Source organism: Mastigoproctus giganteus, chromosome 1, assembly GCF_048544385.1.
Source record: "Mastigoproctus giganteus isolate SK-2022 chromosome 1, ASM4854438v1, whole genome shotgun sequence".
In the NCBI taxonomy this organism is placed as follows: domain Eukaryota; kingdom Metazoa; phylum Arthropoda; class Arachnida; order Uropygi; family Thelyphonidae; genus Mastigoproctus; species Mastigoproctus giganteus.
The window spans coordinates 9,640,750-9,655,696 of NC_143575.1; the positions used below are offsets into that span (position 1 = coordinate 9,640,750).

At 36.1% G+C, this 14,947-nt stretch overlaps 1 protein-coding gene across 1 annotated transcript in view; it reads left to right on the forward strand.

Moving 5' to 3' along the window:
• The first annotated feature begins 1,372 nt into the window (after positions 1-1,372).
• Positions 1,373-14,947, forward strand: part of LOC150090540 (multidrug resistance-associated protein 1-like) — an 82,610-nt gene continuing 69,035 nt past the window's right edge. The window contains exons 1-3 of the mRNA XM_090378394.1: positions 1,373-1,405; positions 2,826-3,002; positions 10,148-10,315. Of these exons, the coding sequence (XP_090234520.1) occupies positions 1,373-1,405; positions 2,826-3,002; positions 10,148-10,315 (378 nt within the window). The remainder of the gene's footprint in view (positions 1,406-2,825; positions 3,003-10,147; positions 10,316-14,947) is intronic.

Below are 14,947 nucleotides of genomic sequence, written 5' to 3' on the forward strand. Positions count from 1 at the left end.
CCTCTGCTTCCACTCTGATCCTCTTGCTGCCGTAAGAGGGGGAGTGAAAGCCGCTGGGGACTGAGGGCCATTTGTTTCGTCTTAATGTCATGTGCTGGAGGGCTTGGTCTTTTCCTCTTCATGCTGACCAGGCATCTTGAAGAGAACCACTCTACACATTCATTGCCACCTAAGTGACGTAACAGAACTTACCATTGAGAAGGTGTGCATGAGTGGATTTTAGGGAGGTAGGCCAAGCGAACTTCTCCTAAATCTTCTGAAATAGAAAGATATTGGATCCATCAGTGTTTTAGACTGAGTGTCTGATAACACACAGAATGCCTGTTCCCCTCTAAGCCCCCCAGCTGTTAATATGTCTCCTCAACTAGTTTGTCATCTCTATTTGAGGTTGGCATATAAACTTGTATAATTACCATGTCAACCAGATTTGCCGCAAATCTGACCATGATAAGTCTATGTCCAACGATTCCACATCTACTAGTCCTCATGAATCTTGTCATAATTATTGCCACACCTCTTTGTCTGCCACTACTTCCGGAATGCACAACTTTATAGTCTCCACTTACAAATTCACCTGTTTCACTCCATCTTGTCTCTGCCACTCCAAGCAACCATCAATATTATTCCTGTGCATTTCTCTTTTGACACTCTCCAGCTTTCCACATTTCAACATTGTAAGTTCCATTATATGATTTATAATAATTTAAAATTTATATTTACCTCAGTGGGCGCCTAATACAGTACACACATACTGCACACAAATTACAATGTATCCTTATGTACATATAGTAACTCGCAACTTAGTTTTTAGCAAACACTCTCCTAGCTATGGTTGTCCAGGGGTGAATCTTGTTGGATTAATAAAATGATGGTAATAATCATAATAATACTATAGGAAAATATCATCATTATTTATAAAAAATATATATTTATCAAAAATTGCTAGTAAATTTTATGTTCATTCCATAATTGGCATGAATTTTTTTAGGCGAAAGCCTCTTTGAGGCGACTTCAAACTTTTCTTAGCAGTGAAGAGCTGGATCCAACTAGTGTGGGAAATGAACCTCTGGAAGGTAAGTAATATCTGGTAAGTAAATTGTATGTGAAATTTAATGTATTGGTTTAAAGGTAGATAGAAAATTAATGATAATTGTTAATTCACTGTTCATACTTGTTCTGAGGAGAAGGTATTTCTCTCTCATTTATTGTAGGACTTTCTGTATCATTTGATGATGCTACTTTATCCTGGGACTCTAGAGAAGAGCCTGTGCTCAAAAATATCACAGCATATATTAAAAGGAATTCACTGGTGGCTGTAATTGGTCCTTTTGGCTCTGGCAAGTCTTCTTTACTCTCAGCTTTACTTGGGGAAATGCCCCGAATTAGTGGATATGTGGATGTTAAGGTAAATTGTATTAAAAAAAATTAATGCTGAATGATAATTCTCATAATATATTTGAACATAATGAGAAATAATTAGGCTGTGCTATGTAATGCTCTCAATGTTGAATCTTGTAAATGAAATTTACAATTTATAATAAGCAGAAACGGGGCTTCCCTCACCCGAAGGTACAGAAACTGTACCTTCGGGTGAGGGAAGCGCATAGGATAATAGGTTTAATTTCCTTTTCTTTTATTAATTATTATTATTTATTTTTTTTATCATTGTTTTATTTGGGCTTTTTTTTTTTTTTTTTTTTGGCTGGTGCAGCATAAGCCGTAGGCTTTCTTGCACCATGCGGCCATTACTAATACTAGCATTGTGGCACCTGAGGAAAAACCTTGCCATAGCACCTAATTCATATCATATCCTAACATGCATATATATATGCAGTAATGCATCTAGCAGTGCCTATTTTAGGCAGTGCCTTACTTGTGCACCCCTAGTGCCAAGCCTGATAATGATGAACTTCATTAAAATATGAAAGTTTGTTTGACTAGTCTTCAGTGTAATTTATTGTGCTTGTTATAATATGTCAGTGTAGTCTTTTTTTGTAGTGTTAATACTTTAGTAGGGTGTTATAATTTTTGGGGGATTCTTCTCATCGGTGGTAATTAATATTCCTACATCAAATTGATTGTAAATTTTGAGCAGATACTGTTTCTACAAGGAGCAGATATACCTAAATAGAAGGAATACAAGAATATTTACTGATGCAATCAAGACAGTATTATGTGGGTTCGAAAATCTAGGTGGATACACAGAGACTAATAGATTAACAACAGCCGGGCAGAGGTGAAAGTGATTCTTGCACTGCTTCTGTTGGAAATACAGCAGCCTATAGAGCAAGATTTCAATGATTTCAAGGCTTTCTGGGGGACCTTCATGGAACAAGCAAATACATGGGCTGGGTTAGGGTAAATAAAAGTAAGAATAGATGCATGTATACTTACATATACACTAATAATTGCATATTAGTGCATATTAATCTAGTGTATATGCAATGTATAATTGCATATACACTAGACTAAACATGGGTTTCATCACTTCAAGCCTCCAGTAAGCAAAGTGGTGGTATTGAATTTGTTGATGAGAGTCATCTACCACCTATAATACTTTGTAAACACTCTGTTATGCTAATTGAAACAAAATAAGAATCTATATTGCTTTTTTTTGTCACTTTTATATTTCTTTCTAATAAAAACAACTGTTTTATATTTCAAAAAAAGTAAGAGAAATTTAGTGACAATTTTCCTACATTGTGATAAACCATATTTATTATTCACATATGCCCGAGTATAGAGTTAAAGATGAGAAATGAAGCATGGCATTTATGTGTTCAAAAAATGATTTGGTTCATCATTCAGTGTTAAATTCTTTTCAGGGTTCCATCAGTTATGTTCCACAGCAGCCATGGATTCAGAATGCTACCTTGTTAGAGAATGTTGTGTTTACTAGCTTTATGGAGAAAAATAAATATGACAAGGTTCTAGAATCTTGTGCTCTAAATGCAGACCTTAAATTGCTTCCTAAAGGAGATCTCACCGAAATAGGAGAAAGGGTGTAGTATATTTTTGAAATATCTGTTCATCTGTTATAACTTAGATAACCTAGTTATTATAAGATGCATTCTTTTATATATTTGTGATATGTCAGTTAAATTATACATTTTACTGGCATCACTACATTAATACTTATTATTTCTATTTGCATCAATAATTTATATACCGTAGCAACCTACGGCTTTGACAACACGTTGATAATATCTAAAGATAACAATTATATCACCTTCATTGTTAATTTATCAGTGTAATTTTCCTGCTATTAATTTTCTTTATAAAAGTTTAGCTATGCATGGTACATTCAAGAAGTTCCTGGTAGATGTACTGCTCTTTAAAATGTCTCTGTTTGAAAGACTTACATTATTACAATAAGCATATGGTGAATATTTAAAGGAACATAGCCAAAATGAAACAACCGCTATTTAATCAAATTTAAAATGGAATTTGATATAAAAAAAATCATCAGTGCATAGCAAACAATAAATTATTAAAATTTTACCTTAAAACCATGATCAAACAAAGAAGGACCTTAGAAACTTGAGCAAAGTTTTGTGCGAGTATCATAAACAGGTACTGTTTATGTTTATGATACTCACAGATACTTCTTATAAAAGGCACCCCCCCATAGCCAGGTGGGCAGGAGCAGCACATAGCACACGCTTCTTGATTAGACCGGGGTTCGAGCCCATGACCACTAAATATGGAGGATGCGGAAAGGTTAGGGAATGACCACTGCATATCCCCTGAGCAATATGGCCTTAGTTGCTAATGCTCCTAAAATCCAAATAACAAATAACAAACAAACTTCTTATAAATTTTTTCTTAATAAAGCATGGCATAGCCAGGTGGTCAGGAGAAAGAGTGCAGTAGCACATGCTCTTTGAGTGGACTATGGTCCAAACTCACGTGACTGCTAAATACAATAAATTATTGTATTCATGATTTATTGTAAAGTCCTGTTAACCAGTGTGGTTCATGCCAGAGTATAAATAAGGAAATTTCTTAACCCCCCCCCAACCCAGCCTCTCTTCTTGTCATTGTAGGTAATACAGTAAGCCTGAACCCCTTCAAACAATAAAGATTTTCTTAAATTTGCATGCCATGGTAAAATAGCCAGATGCATTTAGCCTGGTTCATTTTGGCAGCACAAAAAAAAAAAAAAAAAAGAAGTAAATCAAGCCAGCACATTTAGGGACCTGGTTCACTTTTATAATGTACTGCCTGGGTGACAAAACTCTAACATTTGTGGCAGGGTCTTGTGTTAATTTATGATAGTAGTAGTAGTAGTAGTAGTAGTAGTAGTAGTAGTGGCATGTGATGCAAGAAAGCAAATGTATGAGCTTATGCAGCATCAGCCAAAAAAAAAAAAAAAAAAAATCACACCATTCCCTCCAAATGCCTGTCCAGTTCCTCCTTAAATTTATTCAACCTATCAACTTCCACAACAACAGATGGAAGTTTGTTCCAGCAATTAACCACCCGCTGGCTAAAGGAAAATTTCCGCACATCTATTCTACATCTGTCTTTTCTTAATTTGAATTTATGCCCCCTTCAATTCGTAATCTGAACAAGTGGAAGGATCCCATCAGAATTCAGCGTGCTCAACCCATTCAAGGCCTTATATACCTCAATCAGATCACCGCACAGGTGCCTAGTCTCCAGCCACTGCAATTTGCAGAACTTAAGCCTCTCTTGGTAAGAAGATCCCTTCATTCCCCTCACCAATCTTGTTGCCCTTCTCTGTACACGCTCAAGTAAATCTACATCCTTCCTAAAATGAGACCTTCAGACCTGTACTCAGTACTCAAGCCATGGCCTGACCATTGCCTTATACAGAGGGATAATCACCTCCTTTTCCCTGCTAGCAAAATTCCTATATATCATTGACAAAACCCCATGACCTGCCCTGGCAGCCTGTCTGCATTGCTCAGAAAACTTCATATCTGCCTGCACAATTACTCCCAGGTCTTTTTCATTTTCTACCATCTTAAGTGTAGTACCACACAGTTGGTACGTTTCTCTGGGATTACTTCTACCCATATGTAGTACTTTGCATTTGTCAAGGTTAAACTTCAGTTGCCACTTCTTAGCCCATCTGCCCAAATTATCTAGATCCTGTTGCAGTAGCACACTGCCATTACTGTCATTAACAACCCTGCCAACCTTTGTATCATCTGCAAACTTTGACATTAAGCCTGATATACCTTCATCAATATCATTGATAAATATACAAAACAACAGTGGACCTAACACCGAACTCTGTGGGACTCCACTAATAACATTAGTCCAAGAAGAGCAGCACCCATTGATTATCACCCTCTGTCTTCTAGCACTTAACCATCCTTTTATCCATTGTAACAACTTACCTTTAATACCATTCTGCTCCAATTTGTACAATAGTCTTCCATGCGCAACAGTGTCAAAAGCTTTCCTGAAATCCAAATATATGATATCAAAATTATTTTTCGCATCCAGTTCCTTTGTAACCACATCATAATATCCTATCAAATTTGTCAGACAAGACTTTCCCTTAACAAACTCATGCTGTGTCTGAATTATTGCTGCAGTCTTGTCTAGATGATCCTGCAATGCATCTTTAACCAGCGACTCCATTATTTTACCCGGAACAGAAGTTAAACTAACTGGTCTGTATTTACTCGTGTCACCCTTCAATCCCACTTTGTGGATTGGGGATACATATGCACATCTCCAGTCCGTGGGAACCTCCCCTGAGTCCAAGGATGCTCTCATAATTATGGCTAAGGGTTTGCTTAGTTGATTTGCCGTCTCCTTTAATATAACTGGATAGATCCCATCCACACCAGATGCTTTTCTTACGTTTAACTTCAACAATTTCTCTTCCACTTTGCTCTCGGTTATTACAAAATCATTAAGTATCTTGCTACAATTTGATAACCTTCTGCCATTTTCAAACCTTAATAATTCTTCACGTGTGAATGTAGATGCAAAATACTCATTCAGTTTGTTTGCTATCTGAGCAGGATCATCGACAGTCAAACCATCGATGTCAAGTGGACCGATCAGATTCATCCCCTTCCTTTTAGAGTTTATATAAGTAAAGAAATCCTTGCTGTTTTTCTTAGCATCTTTTGCCAAGGATTTCTCGTAATCTGCCTTCGCCTGCCGAACCTCTTTGTGACCTGATTACAGATTAACTTATATCTGCCATATGCTTCTGAGTCGCTTGATAATTTATATGCATCCCATGCATTTTTCTTCTCTGTTACGAGTCTCATTAGTTCATTTGACAACCATTTAGGCCTAAACCTTGAACAATATTTCTTAATAGGTATGAACCTTTTAGTAGCATCCACGATTAATTCCTTGAATGCTTCCCACTTAGAATTTACTGTTGGTAACATCGTCAGTTGATCCCACTGTACAGAATTTAAAAACTGTCGGAGACCACTGTACTCGCCTTTACGGAAGCAAAAACCCTTTCCTTTACCCCGATAGTAGTTAAATCTTTAAGTATATCCCACGTCAGTACACTGTGATCACTGCCACCTAGTGGTTCTTTTATCTGCAAATTCCTAATACATGAATGATCACTGCTGCTAACCAGATCAAGAGTATTACTTTCTCTGGTTGCCTCTCGAACATGCTGCTGCAGAAAACAATCATCCAATAAATCCACAAAAGTCTGACTAGTGTGTGAGTGCCCAACCCACAAGTTCCAGTCAATATCTGGGAAGTTAAAATCCCCCATTATAAGACATTCCGATTTACTAGCCCACTCTATTTCTCTGTACAATTGTTCATTGTACTCATTCAAGTCATTAGGCCTATAACACACTCCTACTCTTATTTTTGCTTTCGCAGTGCTTATGTCACACCAAACTGACTCAACAGATGCACTTCTTTTGATTTTATGTTTTTCTTTATTAACAGTAACTAGTTATCATCAAAGAATGTTAGTGCTGTGAAAGATGGTGCCCCATATAGCACTAAGGTGGTTTAGCAAACAGAAGGTAATTTTCTTCCTTGTCTAGTCTACTTGCCTGATATGAATTGAATTTTTTTTTCATAAAAAATCCAGACACATTACTTCTTAGGACTGCCTTAACCAAAGTTTTGCAAATGAAGAGGATGCAAGAACATGATTCCTAAATGCAGTTCTTTCTGCTGCTGTTTTCATTGATTCAGTCAGTAGAAGCATTTTACAAGCCTCTTCAATTAATACATCAAATTCAAATTATGCAGCCATAGCTGATACATGCTTGTTAATTGTCATGTTCTTAAATAAATTTCAACTAATCATAATTAATGAAACAACAAAGCATAGAACATTGTAGCATGGCTTGTTCAACTTATGTATCAAACTGTTTTTGTCACTGCCTAATAAATCAGTTTCCCTTACAAAGAAAATTCAAGTTTTGTGGCATTCAGTTTTTTTTTTTCATGAAAACCCCAAGCACAAGAGGTATTAAAACCTATAGTACTTAGTACTGTGCTTGGGATCAAGGTTGAAAAGAAGAAAGAAGATATTTATTGACATTAGACTTGAACTTCTGTAGACTGTAATCTTCAGGAAATATGTATGAAGGAAGGATGTTCCAGAAAATGGCAGTTGAATGAATAAAGAAGGAAGATGAAAAGTTGGTTCTGTGAGTTTGAAGCTGAACAGTAAATGGATGTTAGCTGGTGGCAGCACTTATTCAGACTGTTTTGAAAGAGAGAGCAGGAATTATAGAAGCCAATTCAGAACAGTGCCCATGGAAGTATCTGTAGAAAAGGCATGCAGCATAAACAGTACGTCTGTGATACAGAGAGTGGAGAGACTATGTTAGAGATGAGTCATTAATTAACCTATCTGCCCTCTTCTGAATGGAATCTAGAAGCCTGAGAGAGAGGTTTTGGGAGAATCGCCCCAGATATGGGAACAATATTCCATGGTAGGGCGGATTTGCGATTTGTACAGAATGAACAGTTTGTACTGTTTGGAAGAAATGTAACGGCAAAAGCCAAAGAGAAAACAGTTTTTTAGATGCAGAGGAAGCAATATTTGTAATTTTCTTGTGCCGAGAGAGAGATTAGAAGTCAGGGTAATCCCCAAAAGAGACATATCATCTTGCCTAGAAATCGGAGTGTCACCAAAGATAAGCATAGGAGCAGAAGAATCCTTTATGCAAGATATAAGACAGGACTGAATTTTGGAAGGATTGAAATCAACTAAGTTGTGTTTACCCCGCTGGAGAATTACCTGGAGATCGGCATTTAAGGAATTGGTAGCGGATATTCAAGAAGTTGAAGCTGATTGAGCAGGGCAAGATTTCTCAAACTGGAAAGTGGAGTACAGTGTACTATCATCAGCAAAACTATGGATAGAGTTTCCGGTCAATGGAAGAAGGTCATTAATATACAAGAGAAAAAGAGTGGGGGAAAAAAACTGAACCTTGGGGGACAACAGCATTAATGGAGAAGTTAGAAGACAGAAAGCCATCTACCATCACCCTCAGTGAGCATTCAGAGAGAAAACTGGATAACCAATTACAAAAAACAGTTGGTAAACCGTAAGATGTAAGTTTGTTTAGAAGTCCTTTATGCCAGACACGACCGAAAGCCTTTGAGATGTCAAGAGCAACTGCTTGTGTTTCACCGGACCTTTCCATTGAATTTGTTCATAAATGGATAGCGCAAGCCAGAATATCACCAGTTGAACAACACTGACGGAATCCATGCTGGCCATTGTTGATCAGACAAGAAGGTTTCTAGGTAGTTTAAGAGTTGGTGGTAATGGATTTCTCCATTACTTTAGAAAGAGTAGAAGTAATTACAATGGGACTATAATTGGATGGGAAGGATTTGTCACCCTTTTTAGGAACTGGCTGGGGTATGAGCAAATTTCCAAGCAGAAGGAAAAACACCTTTGGAATAAGAAAGTGAAAAAAAAGAAAGAAAAAAAAAAGTACATGGGGTTACTAACAGTCCCACCATCATGAAGGTGCAAGCAGAGGATTTGGCTTTCACAGACCATCTGGACTTCACCGAAATTGGGTCCACTTGACTTGAGTGTCACCCAAATATCAGTTCCATCAGTGTTTTACACTCCCAGGTAGCAAGTACAGGTTGTTTGGCATATCTGAAAGAAAATCTGCGACAACCCTCAAGGACCACTTCCCCATTATTACATTATAGGAATTATTTTACTAGTGGCACTAATTTGAAGTATCATGTGTCTGTTAAAGATTGTTTTATAATCAGATTAAGTAATGTTTGTAGTAGAATCAGGTAGTCAAACACTTAATGAACAACTTGACTTGCAGTTCATTTTCTTCAAGTGGACAGACACTACAGCAGTTAACTTTTATATCAGTGATATTTCTATATTGGAAGCTATTTATTCACATATAGCAGGCTTAAAAATTAAGGCCTTGCATCCATATTTAATATAATAATAACTTTGTAATATTACTGTTTATGGACTGAAAATAAAATATACTCTAAATACAGTGTCATTGAAAAGATTTAGGGCTAAAGCCTCAACTTATGGGAAATTCACTAAACATTACAGGTTAGTGCATTAGCATCATGTTTGTACATAGTGAATTGCCAAAATTGACATCGTTTTTATCATATCTCATATTGTGAATACTTTCACAATGAGTTGCCTGATATTGCACCACCTCAGATAAGTAACCACCCACTGATGAGAGGCTAAACAGCCTTGAAATGGCCATCTGGGGTGATATTCACTGAGAATAAGTAACAATAGTCTTCTCCACTGATGAAGTGTTACTTATTCAAGGTAGTGCAATATCAGACAACTCATTGTGAAGGTATTAAAAATATGGGATATGATAAAAACAATGCCATTTTTGGTAATTCACTATGTACAAACATGAGGCTAATGCACTAACCTGTTATGATTAATACAGTGTCATTATTAACATGTGCATGCACACTTTTAACATAAGTAGGTGACATAATAATTGATTTTTTTTAGTACCCATTATTAGTAGAATGGTTATCAATATATTCTTACAATCTCTTACAAAGATGCATTTCGCTCTCTTTTAAAAAAAAATACAAAGTTAAACTTGATGTGCACTTGAAATTTTACTGCCTTAATACTTACTGAAATCTGTTTACTGTTAAGAGACTGAAATAAAAATTGTTCCAGGGCATCAGCTTAAGTGGTGGACAGAACTGCAGGATTAGCCTGGCACGGGCTGTCTATCAAGACTGCGATATTTATCTTCTGGATGACCCACTAAATGCCGTTGATGCACATGTTGAAAATCATTTGTTTGAAAAGGTGATTGGTCCATGTGGGCTATTAAACAATAAGGTAAGTTCATCAAACAAGTAACTTATTTGCCACTTTTCTTTTAGCTTTTTATTGACCATGCCGAGGTAACTGTTGTTCATGTTAATGGTTAGGGGGAAGGCTTATAGAAAGCTTTTCTATTTGCCTTATGCACTCATGTTATTATTATTATATTTTTTTTAATTTGATATTATTGTTTATTGTTTAATCTTTTCATAAGTGCATATGTACAAGGTCTTGTAGGTCTATGTTTTACATCGATGGACTCTGGGGGAGTACTTACGTAGATCTTCATTTCTCAAGGTAATTTCAAGTATGTTTCAAATAGTGTCTCCATTTATATACAGATTGTTTTGAAATTTTTCCAGTATTTGCTACTGTCCTTTATGGCAGCATGAAAACAGCTTTGAAAGTCGAAGTAGGAGGGAATTGAGCCTGTCAGCTGTTGTTGTCTGATTTTGTTCACAAAAGCTGAAATTGAAGAAATTCGTTGTAACTCAGATCCAGAAGTTGAAATCAAATTAAGTAATATGTAAATAGATGTAGAAGATATTATTGCTTCAAAAAAGCAATGATAAGTTTATTTTTTATAATTTTTTTACAAATTTTTTGTACTATTTTAGTATTAGTATTAGCAGTGGCAAATGATGCAGGAAAGCAAGCTTATGAAACATCAACCAAAAAAACACATTTTCTCACTTTTTTTTTTCACATTTTTGAGAATTCTTCTTTGATTTTTGATAATTTTACTATAATTCTGGACAATTGAGATAAAATAGGAAGAAATTAATATTCAAAAGCATTTATGTACAACGTTTTTTCATTTTTACAAAACAGCTTCACAAAGAAACTCACTCCATAGAGCTCATCCTCTGTGAAAACACATGTTCAGGAGAGAAACTCACTTGTGAAAAGGTTAATCCTTTCACAGTTATGCATGTATCTGTATATGCAGGCACACCCTGACTTACATAAGTTTTTGCTGGCCGGTGCAAAACTGAAAAAAATATGGAAACATATTTTGCATCCTGTCGGAATAAATGAAGATATCATAATGAAAATATCATAATGTGAACCCAATAACATTGCTTGCTTTTTTTTTTTTGGTAATTCATTCCAAGACCTCAGAAGTTGAAATTTTTGCTATGTAACTAAGCTATTTAACTCTATAAAAGGTCATTTTTATAATGGAAATTGTATTAGTTTTATATAAATTTATGTGACATAAGCACAACACAAAAATCACTTTTAACTAATGGATGCAAAAACAAAACACGCAGCGAACATGTTTACAAATGCTACTATTGACTGAGAGGAAGGGCTACGCAGTCCTGCCAGAGAATGCACTACTCTTTCATCATTATCATATGTTCCATTATAAGAATCAATTTTGAATGCTTTTGTGATATTTTTCTAAAGCACATTTCTGGGGGTCATGATCATAAAACAATAAAAACAACAATTTGCACTTTCTGGTTTATTGGGCTTTTCTGTTAGTGAAATCTATTATAAACAGGTAGTAAACTTGATCTTATTGCATTTGTGATAATACTGATAACTGGAATTGTTTGGGTTTTTACATTATTATGGTGAAATGTGTTTCCCCTTCACTGAAATCTTCAATCATATAAAAAACAAATAAATTTTCACAATCCTATTTACTTATTACAATGATAAAGGAAAAGTGACCAGCGGAAAGTGCAATTGGTGACAGTGCTGGGAAACAAAATAAAATTGATTTAGAAATGAAACTGAAAATGATTAAGAAGTATAAAGCAGGACAAAGTTTGTCATCTATTGCACTTGTATTAGGTCTTGCTGCTTCAACAGTGAATACTATTTTAAAGGACAGTACACGTATAAAAGAACATGTTAAGGGATCAACGCATTTAAGATCAACGGTGATCACAAAACAGCATTCAGGTGCTATATCAAAAATGGAAAAGCTATTAATAATATGAATGAAAAATAAGGTTCAGAAGCAAGTGCCCCTGAGTCTAATGGATAATGGTCATTCAAGCAAAAGCAAGAAGTATTTATGAAGATATTAAGGATAAGTATGGCGAAACCCAAGCCAAGTTCATGGCAAGCAACAGGTGGTTCAAGTATCTGGTTTCCACAATGTTAAAGTAAAATTTTTGTAATTTTGAACACTTGAAATTTTTCCCATGCATTGGATAATAAATAATTCTATTTATATATTTATATAATTATTTATATAAATTTAATTATGTAATTAAATATTAAATATTTAATTAATTAATTAATAATTATATCATTATGAATAAATAATTCTATTTACATTTCTTTTTTGCTTCAATCGAATTCAGTGCACATAGTTGCGAGTGCTGCATAAGCCTTTAAGGAAATTCCGACTTACGTAAAATTTGACTTACATAGAGTTCTGCAGAACGCAACCCATATGTAAGTCAGGGAGTGGCTGTATATACATGAGGGGACCAATTTGCTCTATCCCTAATATTGGAATAATTAGTTTCAAATTCTTTTGAGTTGTGCACCTGAAGTGTCTGATGTGCATACATGAGATCAGAGGTTACTCTTATATAATGACCTGCAACAACCTACCTCTACCTCTGGAAGAAATAAAGAAAACTGAGGTTAGAGCTGTTATCAAATATTTCAGATGCATCATTCGAACTGGTACCTCATCCGACCTATTACCAGATTCCCCCCTCCCCCAGTGACTCCCATCTCTTCCCAAATGCAAAGAAATACTTGGGGGATAGAAAATTTGCAAATGATTCTGCTGAGTTGGATGCTATGGATGCCTGTTTGGATAGCCACAAATTTTTTTTTTTTGACAGAAATTAGTCTTAGAACATCATTGAGGTGTGTGTGTAAATAGTAATAGTATTCACCACATAGTGCAAGGAAGGCTTTTGCTGCATTGGCAAAAAAAAGCAAGCAGATAAGAAAATACAAATTTTGTGCTTCCCTCCTCACACAGGTAGTTATCCAGTTTACCTTTGAAGTTATTCAAATTGTCAGCCTCAGCTACCTGCAAGGGTGACAATTTCCAGCAATCAACAACTCACTGGCTAAAAGAAAACTTTCTATAATTTAATCTAAACCTCAACCACTGTAGTTTTGAATTTGACTCTTAATTCTGGAATTCTTTATAACAATAAGAATTCCACCTTCATTCATTTTACTAATCCCTCTCAGTGCTTTATAAACCTCAATGAAGTCACCTTTGAGGTGTTTGGTTACCAACTCTGAAGCCCACATAATTGGAGCCTTTCCTCATACGTTTGTCCTTCTGCTAAACTCACCATTCGAGCTGCCCATCTTTGGAACCCTTTCAAGAAGCTCAATGTCTTTTTTCAGATGAGGTCTCCATACTTGAACACAGTATTCCAAATGAGGTCTTACAGTTGCCTTATACAGTGGGATTATGAACTCCCTATATAATGTACAAGTTAGTGCAATTGCGTCATTTCTGTATGTAGCCAACTACTTAAGTAGTTATAAATTGGCATCATTAAGTAGTAGTAGTAGTAGCAACATGTGATGCAAAAAAGGAAGTGCATGAGCTTATGCAGCACCAGCAAAAAAAAAAATTTTACAAAACAATTCCCTCTAAATGTTTCTCCAGTTCCTCCTTAAATTTATTTAACCTATCAACTTCCACAATGGCAGATGGAAGTTTGTTCCAGCAATTAACCACCCACTGGCTAAACGCAAATTTTCGCACATCTATTCTACATCTGTCTTTCCTCAATTTGAATTTATGCCCCCTTAGGTTCGTAATCTGAACAAGTGGAAGAATCCCATCAGAATTCAGCGTGCTCAACCCATTCAAGGCCTTATACACCTCAATCAGATCACCACACAGGTGCCTAGTCTCCAGCCGCTGCAATTTGCAGAACTTAAGCCTCTCTTGGTAAGAGGATCCTTTCTTTCCCCTCACCAATCTTGTTGCCCTTCTCTGTACATGCTCAAGCAAATCTACATCCTTCCTAAAATGAGGCCTCCAGACCTGTATGCAGTACTAAAGGCATGGCCTGACCATTGCCTTATACAGAAGGACAATCACCTCCTTTTCCCTGCTAGGAAATTTCCTGTATATCATTGACAAAACTCCATGACCTGCCCTGGCAGCCTGTCTGCATTGCTCAGAAAACTTCATATCTGACTGCACAATGATTCCCAGGTCTTTTTCATTTTCTACCACCTTAAATGTAGTACCACACAGTTGGTACGTTTCTCTGGGGTTACCTCTACCCATATGCAGTACTTTGCATTTTTCAATGTTATAAACTTCAGTTGCCACTTCTCAGCCCATCTGCCCAAATTTTCTAGATCCTGTTGCAGTAGCACACTGCCATTACTGTCATTAACAACCCTGCCAACCTTCGTATCATCTGCAAATTTGACGCTAAGCCTGATATACCTTCATCAATATCATTGATAAATATACAAAACAACAGTGGACCCAACACCGAACCCTGTGGGATTCCAATAATAACATTAGTCCATGAAGAGCAGCACCTATTGATTACCACCCTCTGTCTTCTCCCACTCAACCATCCTTTTATCCATTGTAGCAACATACCCTTAATACTATTCTGCTCCAATTTGTACAGTAGTCTTCCATGCACAACAGTGTCAAAAGCTTTCCTGAAATCCAAG